At 39.4% G+C, this 16,857-nt stretch overlaps 1 protein-coding gene across 1 annotated transcript; it reads right to left on the bottom strand.

Moving 5' to 3' along the window:
- Nucleotides 1-10,781: 10,781 nt before the first annotated feature.
- Nucleotides 10,782-14,452, bottom strand: LOC137133475 (serine/threonine-protein kinase pim-1-like). Its single transcript, XM_067517135.1, has 5 exons — nucleotides 14,388-14,452; nucleotides 12,814-13,051; nucleotides 12,544-12,724; nucleotides 12,269-12,445; nucleotides 10,782-10,873 (listed from the first exon to the last, which is right to left on the bottom strand). Exons 1-5 carry the CDS (start codon nucleotides 14,450-14,452, stop codon nucleotides 10,782-10,784), a joined length of 753 nt encoding a protein of 250 aa, XP_067373236.1.
- Between the last annotated feature and the right edge of the window lie 2,405 nt (nucleotides 14,453-16,857).

Genomic DNA, 16,857 nt, shown 5'->3' on the forward strand with positions numbered 1-16,857 from the left:
ATATGTCAGTTTAAATGAGTCAACCCCCCCAAGTCATATTAATTATCATGTTCCTAGAAGCACAGGCCGAGGTGGAGGAGTTGCAGCAATCTTCCATTGTAGCTTATCAATAATTCCTAGACCTAAACATAGTTATAACTCATTTGAGAGCCTTACTCTTAGCCTTTCACACCCAAACTGGAAAACTCAAAAACCACTATTATTTGTTATCGTGTACCGTCCTCCAGTCCCTTATTCAGAGTTTTTGATTGAATTTTCTGATTTTCTATCTGATTTAGTGCTTAGTACAGATAAAGTCATTATAGTGGGTGACTTTAACATTCATGTAGATGCTGACAGTAACTGCCTGAGCACTGCGTTTAATTCATTATTAGATTCAATTGGTTTTTCCCAAAATGTAAATAAACCCACTCACTGTTTTAGTCACACGTTAGACCTTGTCCTTACGTATGGAATTGAAGTGGATAATTTAACAATATGTCCTCACGACTCTCTTCTGTCTGACCATTTTTTAATAACATTTGAATTTACAATAACGGACTATATAGCAGTTAGGGCAAAATTCCACTATAGCAGATGCTTAAGTGAAAAAGCTGTCAACAAATTTAAAGAAATTATTTCTTCATCATTTGCTTCACCATATGTTAATACAATGGAAAGTAGTCACCTTAATGTTACTCCTGCAGAAGTAGATTATCTTGTTGACAATTCTGCCGCCTCACTACGTACAATACTCGATAGTGTTGCCCCTCTAAAAAAGAAGGCAGTAAACCAGCAGAGTTGATCTCCATGGTATAGTTCACAAACACGCAACTTAAAACAGGAAACACGAAAGTTAGAAAGGAAGTGGCGTTCCAGAAAGTTAGAAGAATCTCATTTAGCCTGGAAAAATAGTTTTAAAATGTACAAAAAAGCTCTCAGTGATGCCAGAACAGCATATTATTCATCATTAATAGAAGAAAATAAGAACAACCCCCGGTTTCTGGTCAGCACTGTAGCCAGGCTGACTAAGAGCCATAGTTCTGTTGAGCCTACTATTCCCTTAACTTTGAGCAGCAATGACTTCATGAGCTTCTTTATGAATAAAATTGTAGCTATTAGAGAACGAATTCACCAGATCCTCCCCCCAAAAATTACAGATAGATCTTCATGTTCAACAGTGCTAGAGTCATCGATAAGGCCCCACTCCCTGTTAGACTGCTTTTTACCCATAGATCTCTCTGAGCTAACTTCAATTATTACCTCATCTAAACCAACAACCTGTCTGCTAGACCCTATTCCAACTAAGCTGCTCAAGGAAGCTTTACCCTTAATAGATACATTCATATTAGATATCATAAATCTATCTTTAGAAACAGGCTATGTACCACAGGCCTATAAGGTAGCTGTAATTAAACCATTACTTACCCAGGTGTTTTAGCCAATTACAGACCAATATCTAATCTCCCCTTTATTTCTAAAATAATTGAAAAAGTAGTCGCAAAACAATTATGTGATCACCTTCATAGGAATAATTTGTATGAAGACTTTCAGTCAGGATTTAGAGTTCATCATAGTACAGAAACAGCACTGGTAAAAGTCACCAACGATCTTCTCATGGCCTCAGATACTGGACTCATCTCTATACTTGTTCTGTTAGATCTTAGTGCTGCATTTGATACCATTGATCATAACATTTTATTACAGAGACTGGAACATGAAATTGGAATTACAGGAACTGCACTAGGTTGGTTTAAATCTTATCTATCTGATAGATTTCAATTTGTTCATGTTAATGATGAATCCTCCATGCACACAAAGGTTAGCTATGGAGTTCCCCAAGGCTCTGTGTTAGGACCAATACTTTTTACTTTATATATGTCTCCTTTAGGCAACATTATTAGAAAACATTCCATAAATTTCCAATGTTATGCTGATGATACCCAGCTATATTTATCTATGGAACCAGATGAAAATAATCAATTAATAAAGCTTCAAGCATGCCTACAAGACATCAAGGCCTGGATGTCCCACAATTTTTTACTTTTAAACTCAGACAAAACTGAAGTCATAGTATTTGGGCCCAAAAATCTCAGAGATATGATGTCCAACCATATTGTTACCCTAGATGGCATAAGTCTGGCCTCCAGTACTACTGCAAGGAACCTTGGAGTTAGTTTTGATCAGGATCTGTCCTTTAAGTCACATATAAAACAAATCTCTAGAACAGCCTTCTTCCACCTACGGAACATTGCCAAAATTAGGAGCATCCTGTCTCAAAGTGATGCCGAAAAACTGGTCCATGCATTTGTTACCTCTAGGTTGGACTACTGTAATTCCCTACTTTCAGGATGCCCAAGTAACTCTCTAAAGAGCCTACAATTAATCCAAAATGTTGCAGCAAGAGTGCTGACTGGAACTAGCAAGAAAGATCATATTTCACCTTCACTAGCTTCTCTCCATTGGCTTCCCATTAAATGTAGAATAGAATTTAAAACCCTGCTTCTTACATATAAAGCTCTGAATGGTCAGGCTCCATCATATTTAGAAGACCTAATAGCACCATATCATCCCAGTAGACCACTTCGCTCTCAGAATGCAGGCCTACTTGTGGTTCCCAGAATTTCCAAAAGTAGAATGGGAGGTAGAGCCTTTAGCTATCAAGCTCCTCTCCTGTGGAACCAGCTCCCAGTTCAGATTCGGGAAGCAGACACCCTCTCTACTTTTAAGTCTAGGCTTAAAACCTTCCTTTTTAATAAAGCATATAGTTAGTTATAGTTATGCTGCCATAGGCTTAGACTGCTGGGGGACCCACCCCCCAATGCACTGAGCTCCTTTCCTCCTCTTGACCATCTCTCCTCTCCTCTCATCCAGCAATTGTCACCACTGTATGTCATTAACTCTGTGTGTTCTCTCCCGTAGTTGTCTTTGTCCTCCTCTGTCCCCCTCTCTCTGTCCCTTTCTGCAGGTGTCCCCCGGCTTTGAAGCTGTGTGTCTTCCAGCGTGAAGCTACTGATCCTACCAATCTGCCAGATGTTTTGTTGTTGCTTTTGTTGCTCTGTTCTTTTCTCTCTCCCCTTTCCACTCACCCCAACCTGTCGAGGCAGATGGCCGTCCACCCTGAGCCTGGTTCTGCTGGAGGTTTCTTCCGTTAAAGGGAGTTTTTCCTCTCCACTGTTGCCTATGGCTTGCTCAAGGGGGAATTGTTGGGTTCTCTTTATATATCTTTATAATCTTGACTTTATTCTGTAAAGTGCCCTGAGATGACTTTGTTGTGAATTGGCGCTATATAAATAAAGTTGAATTGAATTGAATTGAAATTATTTACAAAACTACACTTCTGTCTAACTGGATCTGGAAGTCCCACAGAATCTTTGCCCTGTTATTCTCATGAATTAAGGAAGGTCCCAAGACTGGAAGTCCCAACTTGACTTGGGAGGCTCCAGACCATACTCCTTGCAGATTTTCTGTACATCCTATCTATCTATCTATCTATCTATCTATCTATCTATCTATCTATCTATCTATCTATCTATCTATCTATCTATCTATCTATCTATCTATCTATCTATCTATCTATCTACATACATACAGCATATAAAAGCAGGTGCAAGATGCAAGCAGGCAGGGCATACATAGACATCCATAACCAAGGGGCTGTTATAGTGAACACAAGCATCTGTGCCGAGTATAAGTTTGAAGGCCAAAGGTCAAAATCTGATGCATGTCTGAAGGTGGTTGAGAATGACCAAGTTAAGTTCCTGTGGGTCTTCCAGGAACAGACTGACTAACTGGTAATGGCCAACCAACATGAAATAGTAGTGCTGGACAAACAAAAGAAGAAGAGTGTAGTAATAGATGTAGTAATCCCAAGTGATAGCAACATCGGGACGGGATGTTCTTTGTCGTTATCAGAACACTGGGGGCTTTACCCCAAAAGTGAGAAAGTGGGTCCAGCAGATTCCAGGAAAAACATGTGAGATCTCAGATCAGAAAAGTGCATTCCAAGGAACAGCTGATGATATGCAGGCCCTACAAGCTCCCAGCATGTCGGTAAAGGACAAGAGCTTAAAAGAAATATAAAGGCAGAGGTGATTTTGGTATTTTATATGTACAGTCCACACAGGCACAGGATGGTAGAGCGGTTGCCCACCAATCTCACAGTTGTTGGTTCAATCCCCGGCTCCTCTGATCACATGTTGAAGTGTCCTTGAGCAAGACACTGAACCCCAACTTAGTTGCTCCTGGTGAGTGTTGGCCAGCTGCATAGCAGCTCCCCCATCAGTGTATGAATGTGTGTGTGTGATTGTGAGTGTGAATAAGAAGCAGTGTAAAGCGCTTTGAGTGCCAATAGGTAGAAGGGCGCTATATAAGTGCAGAACATTTACCATTTACCATTTACATGTACAACCTCACACTTGTCCAGTCATTTGTGCTTATGATAAATATGAAGAAATGAACATCATTAATTTGAAAGCCATGTATTGCAAATTGTCCCTAATATTGAATACAAATACTAAATATAATGTATATTATATGAATCCCAATGTGTAATGTTCCAACCTCTGTAATACAATGTATCATCAATGGTATCGAATGCAGCACTAAGATCTAACAGAACAAGTATGGAGTCTAGTCCATTATCTGAAGCCAAGAGAAGAGGGATTGGGGCCTTATTGATGATTCTAGCACTGTTGTACATGAGAATCTATCTGTAATATTTGGGGGGAGGATCTGGTGAATTCTTTCTCTAATAGCTCCAATTTTATCCACAAAGAAAGTCATGAAATCATTGCTGTTCAGAGTTAAGGGAAAACTAGGCTCAACAGAACTATGGCTCTTAGTCAGCCTGGCTACAGTGCTGGAAAGAAACGGGGTTGTTCTTGTTTCCCTCTAATAATGAGGAATAATATGCTGTTCAGGCATCACAGAGAGCTTTTTTGTACATTTTTTACATTATTGTATTGTAAATGTTATTTACAGCGTAAATAACATATTCCAAGAATTGAGGATCTGTGGCATTTTACGTTAAATAATTTCAATACCGACAATAGTTAAAACCATGATTAATAACTCTGCTTTAGTGTAGACAGTAAAGTATTAAGCCTTAGTTGAGGATGAATAACCCCTACCACTTCTGTACGTAACAGAACAACTTTTCACTGTTCACACTGTGCTCCTACCAAAACTGAAGAAAGGCCTTGATAGTTTTGTGAAAGGACGGAACAATCAACCAGTGTGGACAGAAAACCTATGTGAAGGTAGTGTTATGGTGCTTGGGTATGATGAACACCAGTATTGATCAACCAGAGAATGTGGAGGTACAGTGTTTAACTATGTTAAGTTTATGTCCAGTTTCTGGAGTGTTTGAAATGGCTCACATGGGCAGGTCATGATATGATTTCACAAGAAATTAATTGGGTATCTTTTCCATATACCATAGTGCATAGTTGGGGCATGACAACATTAAACTGGTATTAGGAAAATGTTTTATGGAAACACAGTAAAACCAGTGTATTTCTCTCAGCCCCTACAATAGACTCAAAGCAATTAGTTGTTTTTTTGCATTTGTAAACACTCCAAAGTTAAGTCAGATGGCTTGGAAGAAAACTAATTCGACAGGTGGCCTATGTTGACTTTAATCCTAAGCTTTACAGCTCAACACGAACTACAGTGTGAAAGTAAACTGAGGCCCCTCACAGCAAAAGTGACCCACAAAGACAACTAAGTTGTCTTTCCAATAAATGAAAATACTATGTGAAAATGCCTAGAAAACAGGGGTCATTAACACAGATCATCAGGTTTATTTGAATTTTCAATGGTAAATTCTAAAGATTCTAAAGAAAACACCAAAATTGCCTTTCAGTTATGTTCCCCAAGTGAAACTGGATCAGGTGCACAAGAAACGGGATCAGGTGTACAGGAAGATGCTAGTTAACTTTGTCTTCCCTTACTCCACCCTCATGCTTCTGACTGAAGACACCTGATCTAGAAAATCGTCAGTATGTATGCAGGGAGAAATAACACGACAGTAGGCCAGTTAGGTTAGAAAACAAAAAAACAGTGAATAGAACTGTGAAACTGCAGGATTATCGATTTCAAGAGGCGTTTCCCCCCACATTAACAGTTAATTCGTATTCTGTTTGCCAAGTGGTGAAGCAAAAAAAAATATCTAAAAAGTTTTAGTCCATAGACTTACATTAGATAACTTGTTGGCTTCGCAGATAATTTTAACTTAAAAAAAAATGAAACTAAAACAGCAATTCATTTAACACCTGGGGTCACCTAATTTCCAAGTTGTCTGGATGTTGGCACTTTCTCCTTTATCTTGAAAAGTAGTGACTACAAAATTACTGATATGAATGATATGATTGTTTTCATTTAACCTATGTATCGATGTTAATATTCGTAATCCATGTTTACCTTCTGGAGTAGCATGCAGCCTTCTTATTCTTTTAGGTTAATTGGCAGTTTTTGAAGATGTATTACTGCCACCTATTGAACATTTATAACTACCCCTTTGCCAAAAAGTATCTTGAACAGAAAGAGCAGCCGACGTGAGGACAATTCAATTCAACTTTATTTATATAGCGCCAATTCACAACAAAGTCATCTCAAGGCACTTTGAAGAATAAAGTCAAGACTATAAAGATGTATAGAGAGAACACAACAATTCCCCTTTGAGCAAGCCCTAGGTAACAGTGAACTCCCTTTTATGGAAGAAACTTCCAGCAGAACCAGGCTCAGGGTGGACGGCCATCTGCCTTGACCTGTTGGGGTGAGTGGAAAGTGAAGAGAGAAAAGAAAGAGCAACAAAAGCAACAACAAAACATCGGGAAGGTTTGTAAGACTAGTAGCTGCACACTGGAAAACACACAGCTTCAAAGCTGGGGACACCTGCAGACAGGGACAGAGAGGGAGACAGAGAAGGAGAAAGACAACTACAGGGGAAAACACGTATAGTTAATGTCATACAGGGGTGACTATTGTGGGGTGAGAGAAAAGGTTCAGTAGATATCAGTATCAGTAAGATATGAAGAAAACCACTGATGTACAAACCCAGACAAGCCAATAACATTTTGGAGACAATTTAGCAAAATTTTATAGTCAACTGTATCAAACGCTGAGGTTAGATCCAGTAAAACCAACACTGTGTACTGGCCTGAGTCGCCACCATCAAAATGTCACTTGACACTTAAAGAAGGGATGTCTCTGTTAAGTACGTTTTGCATAAACCTGATTGAAACTTGTTCAAGATTTGATGCAAATAAGAGGAAAGTTGTTACCACAACTTTTTGCTACCACTTTTTCTAACATTTTGGACATGAAAGGCAATTTAGATATGGCTCTGTAGTTTATAGGGTCAGAAGGATCCAGGTTTGGCTTTCTAAGACAGAGGTTCACTACAGCTTGATTAAAAAAGGAGGGGACTATGCCAGTAGAAAGAGACAAGTTTATCATATTTACCAGACAAGGACCAAGCAAATCAGTAGCGTTTAACAGTAAAGTTGTTGGAATGATGTCAACAGGCCTAGAGGAAGTTTTCATCTTTTTAATGAAGCCTTAATGTCCTGTTTGCTAACAGGAGAAAAACAGTACGAAGAGGGGAGAGGAGAACATCTATTATAGGAGAAATACTGTCTCTGATGTCCTGCACTTTACTGACAGAGAAATTTAAAAATCTGTTAAAGTCAGCTGATGAGTATTCAGACAGTTGTGGAGCTGCGGTTGAGTTAAATAATATAATGATTATATAATGATGCACACAAAAAAGGGGAAAAAAGGGGTGAGGAACGCTGCTACTACTACCACTTAATAATAATAATAATAAGAAGAAGAATCATATTGATAATAGTAATATTACTAACTATAATCATTAGTACTGCTGATAATAATAATGATGGATATTAAGAATGATGGTATTTATTCAAATAATAGATTAAAAAAAAATAGGATCATGACTAGTCTAATTTTTTGCTGTTTGTGGCGTGTGTGTGTGTAGAGATGTGCGTGGCTTCAGTCCCAGGCATTTTATTTAAGGTAAAATGTTCTAAGAATGGGTTCCAAGTTTCATTGAAGTTTGCTGTATTGTTTTTGTATGTAGCTGATGTTTTTTCTATGGTTATGTATTCTGAGAGAAGATTTGTCCAGTGACTGATATGTAGTGAACTTTCGTTTCTTGGTGATTGATAAAGAGGTACTGGGTTTTTATATTTAATTTGGAGATGATCAAGTTCTGGGATGTTTCCAAGTAAACAGAAGGATGGAGATGTGGGGATTCTGCAGCTCAGGATAGTGGAGAGTGTCTCCTTCACTGCTACCCAGAACGAAAGCACCGTGTTGCAGGCCCAAGTGGCGTGTAAGTATTCATCTGTGCTACCTGAGGTGTATTGTGAGCAGGTATTTGTGTTGGTTAAGCCCATTTTAATTATTTTCCATTGAGTGATGTTAGTTCTGTGAATAGTTTTGTATTGTATAAGTTGTAAGTTTGTGTTGCTATTCACAGAGAAGGTGTTGTTACAGATTTCTATCCAAAAGTCAGAGTCATTATCTCGTCAGTTAGTGTAGGGGGCTGCTACATTCTTGATTTAATTATGAGTTTTAATTGTTGGTATTGGAGGAACAGTTCTTCCCCAACCCATACTTTTCCATTAATGTCTTAAATGATAGAAATGAATTATTTTCAAATTGGTGGTGAAGGTGAGTGATTCCTTATTGCTGCCATACTGGAAAGTGGGGTATTGTATAATTGAAAGTCTGATGTGTTCCATTTTGGGGTATGTTTACAGGGTGCTAGTGTTAATTTTGCTATTTTCCACCAGGCTGTCAGAGTTGAGGAGATGTTTATTGTCTTAAAATAATTCCTTTTTTCTGACTGATTGTGGCATAAAAGCGAGATCTGAAACTGATATGGGTTTACATTGATTCTTTTCTAGGTCTTTCCATGAGTTGTCGTAATTATCCTTTTGAATCCATGTGACTAGGTATTGCAGTTGTGTTGCTAGGAAGTAATGTTGGAAATTAGGTGCTTCAAGGATGCCTTGTGACTTTTTCTTTTGTAATGTTGACAGTGAGATTCTAGGTTTTTTGTTTTTCCAGTAAAAGTGAGATGTTAGTGAGTCAAGTGATTGAACCAATTATCTGTGTGAGCTGTATGAAGCATCAACAACAAATAGTTGATTTGTGGTACGATCTTCATTTTTACTGTAGCAATTCGACCAATAGTTGAGATTGAAAAGCTCTGACAGCTTGGGAAAATATTAATGTCTAAATATTTATTGTTGCCAGTAAGAAATGGAAGGAGGGGGTTCGTGTGCTGCAGAATCCCAGGCATCTTCAGAGAGTGGAAGTTTTGTTGATTTGTTCCAATTTATTGAATAATTTGAGATTAGGGAAAATTAATTAATAATATTAAATGTTTCCTTTAGTGAGCTGTAGGGGTCCTGTAACTATTTGATGTGAGCCATGCCTAACCAAAAAGAATTTTCAGAGGATCTTAGATCAAGAATTGTTGATTTACATAAAGTTGGAAAGGGTTACAAAGTGAATTCAAAGCTTTTGTTCAAAGACAAATTCACCAGTCAAATCGAGACAGTTTGGGCCTGGCTACTCTACGAATAAGTGGGCGCCTAGTCAAAATGACCCCAAGAGCCACAAAGAAGATTAATCAGTAAGGTAAAAACAACAACCTCGCGTGACAGCCAAAGATTTAAGGACATCATTAGAACTGGCTAACATTTGTAGTATTTGTAGCAGTATTGCCAAAATGTTTTGTGGACTGATGAATCTAAGGCTGGACTATTTGGAAAGAACATGGGGCACTACATCTGGTGTGAAAGTGCACTGCATATCATCATAAAGCCATCATCCCAATCATAGTGCGGTGGAGGTAACATGACTTGAGCCTGCTTTTCTGCATCATGGCCTGCCAAGCTTGCAGTCATTGAAGAGAAGATGAATTCCCAAGGACCCATACCCATAATGACCCATATCACTGGAGCAAGTCCACAATAGAAAGGCTTCAGAAAATTAAAAAACGCCTTTTGGCGTAGCAAAGTCAGAGCCCAGACCTCAACCCAATGGAGATGCTATGGAATGACTTGAAGAGAGCCATAAACATGAAACGTCCAAAGAATATGAGAGCTAAAGCAGTTCTCCCAGGAAGAATGGGCTGAACAATGTGCAGTTCTGATCTACAGCTACAGAAGGCACCTGGTTGAGGGAATTGCTGCCAAAGGCTCCCAACCAGTTATGAATTCCAAGGGCAGACAACCAGGAAATTCTAAAAGGTTCACATACTTTTTCTTGCGATTGTAAGCAACTGGGTGATCAGGCACTTCAACTTTATGTTAAATTAGGTCTTAGGTCTTAATTATTATTATTTATTATTTATAACTCAGGATCAAAACAATTATGCCTATATACACAGACACACACACAGACACATATTAGTAAGAAGCCTTGGTAACGGCAATCTTCTCCACAGATCAAACTAAAAAATCTAATTACATTTAGTCTAAAGTAACAAAATCCTCTGTCCTTAGACCCTCACATCTGATGATGAAAATTCCTAAAAATACCATTAAAATGGGGTAAAAATGGAGGAGACCTCAAGACAAGCAACAGAGGAAGGATCCCTCTTCCAGCACAGACAGGCGTGCAGTAGATGTCTTGTGTACAGAGCAGTTTTACATTAGGACCTACATTTAGACCTAAATGACACCATCATAAATTAGAAACATGGATGAAGATGATCAGGGACGATGTTGAGCAGCTTCCAGGTGACATCAACAGAAGAGATCTCATCTCAGCCAGGGATGATTCCTAAGTTTCTCTAGTGTGGGGCGATCCTCAGGATTCTTGATCAGACAGTGCCTCAGAAAGTGCCTACCTTCTGGAGAGAAATACAGACACTAATGGGTCTTACACAAACTACACAACAAACTATACAACTTTGTCTTTGTTACTATTGTAGCCTGACATATACTCCATGTTTGAGGCACATAGTGATATTGTTGTCTGCTGGTTTACAAATGGTGTGTATGTATAACACAAGAGATCAACATATAAGCTTTTTTTCCAGGTGTTTACATCTGGATCAGATACACCACTTTAGAAGACCAAACCTTTTGCTTGAACCCACCAATTTTTCATGTGAGCATAAGTAATGGAACGGATAGACTAAAAATAGATTAAAGTGAGTAAGACTTAATATTTATAATATATAGTTGCAAATCCTTTGTTTGCAATAATTGCATCAAGCTTGTGACCCATTGACATCACCAAACTTTTGCATTTTTCTTTTGTGATGCTTTTGCATGCTCTATAGGGTTGAGGTCTTGAAATTGACTTGGCCAGACTAAAACCTTCTACTTCTTGCAGTCAAACTCCTTTTCAGATCTCCTTTGTTTCCAGTGTGTTTTGGGCCATTATCTTGCTGCATGATGAAGGATCTCCTAGTTTGGTTGCATCTTTCTTTAAATTGGTGGACAAAATCCTTCTGCAGACTTCTGAGTTCATTTTGCGGCTGCCATCGTGTGGTACTTCATCAGTGAAGCTTAATGAATCCATCCCAGAAGAAGTCGTTCAAGTCGTTGTATGTTTGGGATCATGAGCAGATCCTTTCTTTCTTCAAACTTTTTTTGATTTTTTGATTTTTTTGAGATTGTTGCTGATGTCACTAACACTTGTTTAATGGTCCTTCTTTACTGTTTTTGTCATCAACTGCTGTTGTTTTCTTTGGTATATGCGTTCAATGTCTGTTAACAACAGTGGTTTGTTTCTTCTTCAGAATATTACATATAGTTTTGCTAGCTATGGCTAATGTTTGTGCAATGTCTAACTGATTTTCCATCTCTCAGCTTCACAATTGCTTGTTTTCCACCCAAAGACAGCTTTCTGGTTTTCATGTTGGATACACCTCTTAACTATAAATGCAGTCTGAACAGGCAAGAGCCAAATCTGAAACTGAGCATAGACATTAAGTGCTAATTATTGTTAGCATAACATATTGTTTGCACACACCTGGGAAATAAAATACACCTGTCAGTCAATACACCTGTTCCAATAGTTTTGCTGACATGAAAAATGAGTGAGTTCAAACAACAGGTGCTATCTTCAAAGTTGTGTATCCAATCCAGATGTAAATACCTGGAAATCCAAGCTGAAATGTAGATCTCATCTCATATTCATTTTTTGATGTCAAACCCAAATGTTTTCAGTCTACAACAAAAATAAAGGAATTTGCCTCACTGTTCCAATACTTTTAGAGGGGAAGTGTATGTGTTACCATGTGATAGGTCAGGCCGAATCAGAGGATTGTGTTTGATGATACTAATGATGTCCGTGAAGGGCAGTTTCCTGTGCAGTAGGGTGTACATCACTACCCCCAGCTGCCACACTGTGGTTGAATCAGCCATGTAGCAGCTTCTCTCGTGCCACTCTGGAGGTTTGTACTCTTTGGTCCCTACAATACAAAGAGACACACATTACACACAAGTGTAACAGTGACAGACAAGAGTGGAGACAAGAGAAAGAAAATGACAGGCAGTTAGAACAGCCTACCCTTTCCCCCGGTGAACCTTTGTCCTGGTGTACATGTGGTTCCACAACCAAAGTCAAGAAATCGAACACGCTGGATCCCAGCTTTTCTTTCAATTAGGATGTTTTCCAGCTTAATGTCCCGGTGGAAAACTCCTCTTGAATGCATCTCGATAGCTGCATCCAACAGCTGGGTCAGTATGATCTGAGGAGACACACACACACACACAACATGCATGCACATTCTCCGTGAAGTCACAATGAGCACACACTCACACCCAAGCCCCCACATACCTTCACCTCCTCTTCTGTCAGGTTCTCTGGTCTGCTGCTGATGTGGCCCACCAAGTCCATGCTGCAGGCCGGCCTCTCAAAAACCAGGATCAGTTCATCCTCCAGGTCAAACCAGTCGAGCAGGGCAGGGGTCACATTGCTACTTTCTGCCTCTGGTCCAGCCCCAAGTTTTATTAGCAGTGCCACCTCCACAGGAACTCCGCTCATGTTCTCATTGAGAATCTGTAGAAACAGTGAACTCGGGTTGTAGGATCAAAACTCCAACAGATGGAATGTGGTGTTTCACCGAAAAGCAGCGGTCTGATTGACAGCTGGATGACTCATGCAACACTCACCTGTGGTGTGCGCTCTACTATCATTTGTGGCACATGTTTTATAGCCACCTAAACACACACAAACACAGTTGCTATAACTCTTCTCACATATCAAATAAATAGATTAATTGTAAAGAGTGAGTGTATGTGTGTATTTTGTGAGTGCAAATGGAAGAAGCCTTACTTTCAGGTTGTCATCTTTGCAGTATCCAGAAAATACTTTGCCAAAACCTCCATCACCTAGCAAGCTCAACTCCTGATATTTGGCCTTGAAGATGTCTGACACATACAGGCTCAGATTATTTTCAGCTAAAGAGCTTTCATTTTTTACACTAAACTGTGGCTCTGTCATTTCCTTACTTTGCACAGTTTTAACAACATCACCTCAGATTCTACAACGTGCAACTCTGCCCCATCCTTGACGAACTGCTTTACTACTAAACAGAAGTAATTGAAATTCTCTGATTGGTGAGAAGAAAAAGCTTCATGCCAAAAAGTGCAAATCTCTGTGCTCTGCTCCCACTGCTGTTCAGTGAGTTCGAGTTTATCGGAGGCGTTCAAGGCTGAACTATATTTAGAAACCAGTCTGGATTAAGTTTTTGGTTATAAAGAAAGGAAGCTTCTCTACAAGATATGTCGTACCTCTGTCTTCAGTCTGGCAGGTATTTGCTGATGTGGGGGCAGTGTTACTCAACATGTGGTTCGGGCACTCATGTAGACTTGAACTCGTTTCACTTCTCTTCATGGGTTGTTGTTTAAGTTCGTTGCAGTTGGCTTTACATTTGCAGATCATCTTTGACATGTCAGCACTTGTGTCTGAAACCATGAGGTTGAAATCACTCGTAGTTTTCTCCTGGTTGGTGAGAGAATCTGCAAAAATGTCCAAAGTCATAAAACTTAGTATTTTGTTTCAGCTATAGAGCAGGTGGAGATGGAGGTGTGTGTGTGTGTGTAAAGTGTGTAGAATCACTATAGGTTAAAAAGGATTTTTCTGACTGATCCACAAAATCATTAGCAAAATTAACACTTTGTGTTGTGGTCACCAGGTTTAAGTTGAGCTGAGCTATAGTGAGTCAGACTCACTGGGAAAATAATTTCCTAACCACAAATGTCTATCTGTGATTACTGAATAATACAAAAGTCTTCTCCACATGTTCTGTGATTAAACTTTCAGCTTGTACTAATCCAGATGTTGGTGAACAGGACTATTTAAACTATCTATCTGAAGTGTATCTCTCTGTGTGTCCTGTCTTTTCTAACCAGTACTGGTCGAAATCTGTCTGTGGCTTGTTGGGGGAGTTTGGCTGTTCCTGCTCCTTGTACATGCTCTTCCCAGCCTGTCACCAGAACTGTCTTTGCTCTTGATACTATGGGTTCGTCCATCTGATGTCCCATCATGCAGACTTACGGTGCTGGGTTCACTGTAGAGACCTGCAAACAACCAAAATCACATCTTTTTTGTTGAGTGGTGAACAACTCTAATGACCTGACCCACCAACCCAGAATGAATTAGAATGTCCTCACCTGATGTATCATCTGAACAAAGATGTAGGACAGACAGTGTCCTCACAGTGTGTCCTTGTTACTTACCTACAAGTTTACTGGAGTTCACAGCACTTGGATTAGTAAAGCCAAAGACTGGCCAAGATTTAGAGGCCATGTGATTAGTTCGGTTTCAAACAGGATTATGTGACTGTTGGTAGTGAAATCCAACTGTGTGTGTGTTGCTTGTTGCTAGGAAGTGAATGGAATGTGGTGGACCTCCATAGACAACAAAGTTCACCAGAATTCTTAGGTTCTATTTCATGCAGAATCTAAGTCAAATCAAAATAAATTAAATTGTCATTTGTTCATAACAACAGAGCCCTAGAGAAAGAAGAGTTTCAACAGTGAGGATCAAAAAATGATAGAGGTTCCCATGACTCATGTAGCTGCAAAGAGTTACAACAGTGAGAATTAGATCCATTGTTTTTTATTGATTAAAGCAGGACTGAGCTCCAAATGATGACTTTTGATAAAAACTAATTCTATGTATTGTCAATTATTGATTGATTGAAATATTTTTGATATTCATTACAAATGTATTGTAAATCTAAATTTCTGTACATTTACCAGGCTTTTAAGTACCAAGGTCTACATTCACCACTAGGTGGAGTATTCACCAAAATGAGCGTTAGTTGAAACATAGCCTGCTGTTTTTTGCACATTCCAATGCAATTGCACAGTTTACATGCTGGACATTCAAATGCACTATACTGTTTACATGCTGCTCTTTTTTTACACCCCTAGCACACTTGACTGTACTGTACTGTACTGTAAAATAGTATACAGTAGGTATACTGGTCGGCACTGTCTTGGGTCTTGTGTCCTGTCCTGTGTTACTTGTGTTGTCTGTCTACACTGTCTGTCTGTACTGTTTTTCGTCTGCCCTGTTTGCACTTGGTTGCACTCGATGCACTTTACTATAGCTTGTGTTGTTTGTAGCACCTTGTTTCTGGAGGAACGTTATCTCGTTTCTACTGTGTACTGTGAACCACTGTGTATAGTAGAAATGACAATAAAAGCCACTTGACTTGACTTGACTTGACTTCAGGCCTCTGCTTCTCAGACAGAAACAGCCTGATTGAACGGACACAACTAACGTCTCCTGTCTCGACTTTTTCCTTTCCAAAACAGGTTAGTAGCATGTGTCTTTCAACCACAACAGACTCCATAGGATGTTCAAATCCTAACTCCGGTTAAGTTTTGAGGAGATAAACAAAAATTTGAGCATAGTTTAAAAACTAAAGTTAGTTGCCTTTTTGCTAGCTTCCGTGGATGAACACGAACCAATGGTGGTCTTATTTTTAGTATTTCTGTATCGATTAATTACTCCTGGACATTCATAAAAATATAATTCATGTTTAATTAAGTGGTATGTAAATGGTCTGCACTTATATAGCACTTTTCTACCTATTGGTACTCAAAGCACTTTACCCTGCTTCTTATTCACCCATTCACACTCACAATCACACACACACACACACTCATACACCGATCGGGGAGCTGCTATGCAGCTGGCCAACACTCACCGGGAGCAACTAAGTTGGGGTTCAGTGTCTTGCTCAAGGACACTTCGACATGTGATTGGAGGAGGTGGGGATTGAACTAACAACTGTGACATTGGTGGACGCTCTACCTTCCTGCACCACAGTCGCTATGTGAAACAGAGAGCAAGGAATATAGGTTGTAAATGGATTTTCCTTGTTCTGTATTGTTTTCAGCATTTTAGTTGATTCATTTAGATGGTCAGGTCTGTAAATTGTCACAGAGTTCAAGTGTATTATTATTTTGTGTATTATGTTGTTGACATTTTTGCACTACTGAAGAAAAGACAGGAGGCAGAGCTGGAGGTAGCAGAGCTTAAGATGTTGAGGTTCTCTTTGGGAGTGACGATGATGGACAGGCTGTATGGATGGCAGTAGCTCAGTTGTTAGGGTAGTTGACCATGGACCACAGGGTCAGTGGTTCAATCCCTGCTCCTGGCCACAAGTCGAAGTGTCCTTGGGCAAGACACTGAACCCCAAGTTGCTCCCGGTGGGTCAGGTGAGCACCTTGCATTGCAGCCACCGCCATCGGTGTGTGAGTGTGTGTGTGAATGGGTGAATGGGTGAATGGGAAGCTACATTGTAAAGCGCTTTGGATAAAAGTGCTATATAAACGACTCTTTACCATTTTACCATTTACAGGA

This window comes from Channa argus, chromosome 9 (genome assembly GCF_033026475.1).
Source record: "Channa argus isolate prfri chromosome 9, Channa argus male v1.0, whole genome shotgun sequence".
NCBI classification, from domain to species: domain Eukaryota; kingdom Metazoa; phylum Chordata; class Actinopteri; order Anabantiformes; family Channidae; genus Channa; species Channa argus.

Bases quoted from the DNA above. Each gene is read 5' to 3' on its own strand.
- LOC137133475 (XM_067517135.1), bottom strand. From the start codon at position 14,452: ATGTACAAGGAGCAGGAACAGCCAAACTCCCCCAACAAGCCACAGACA. The intron at 13,052-14,387 runs GTTAGAAAAGAC...CTACAACCCGAG, and splicing joins ACAGATTTCGACCAGTACTG to TTCACTGTTTCTACAGATTC. The intron at 12,725-12,813 runs GTATGTGGGGGC...GTGTCTCCTCAG, and splicing joins TGACAGAAGAGGAGGTGAAG to ATCATACTGACCCAGCTGTT.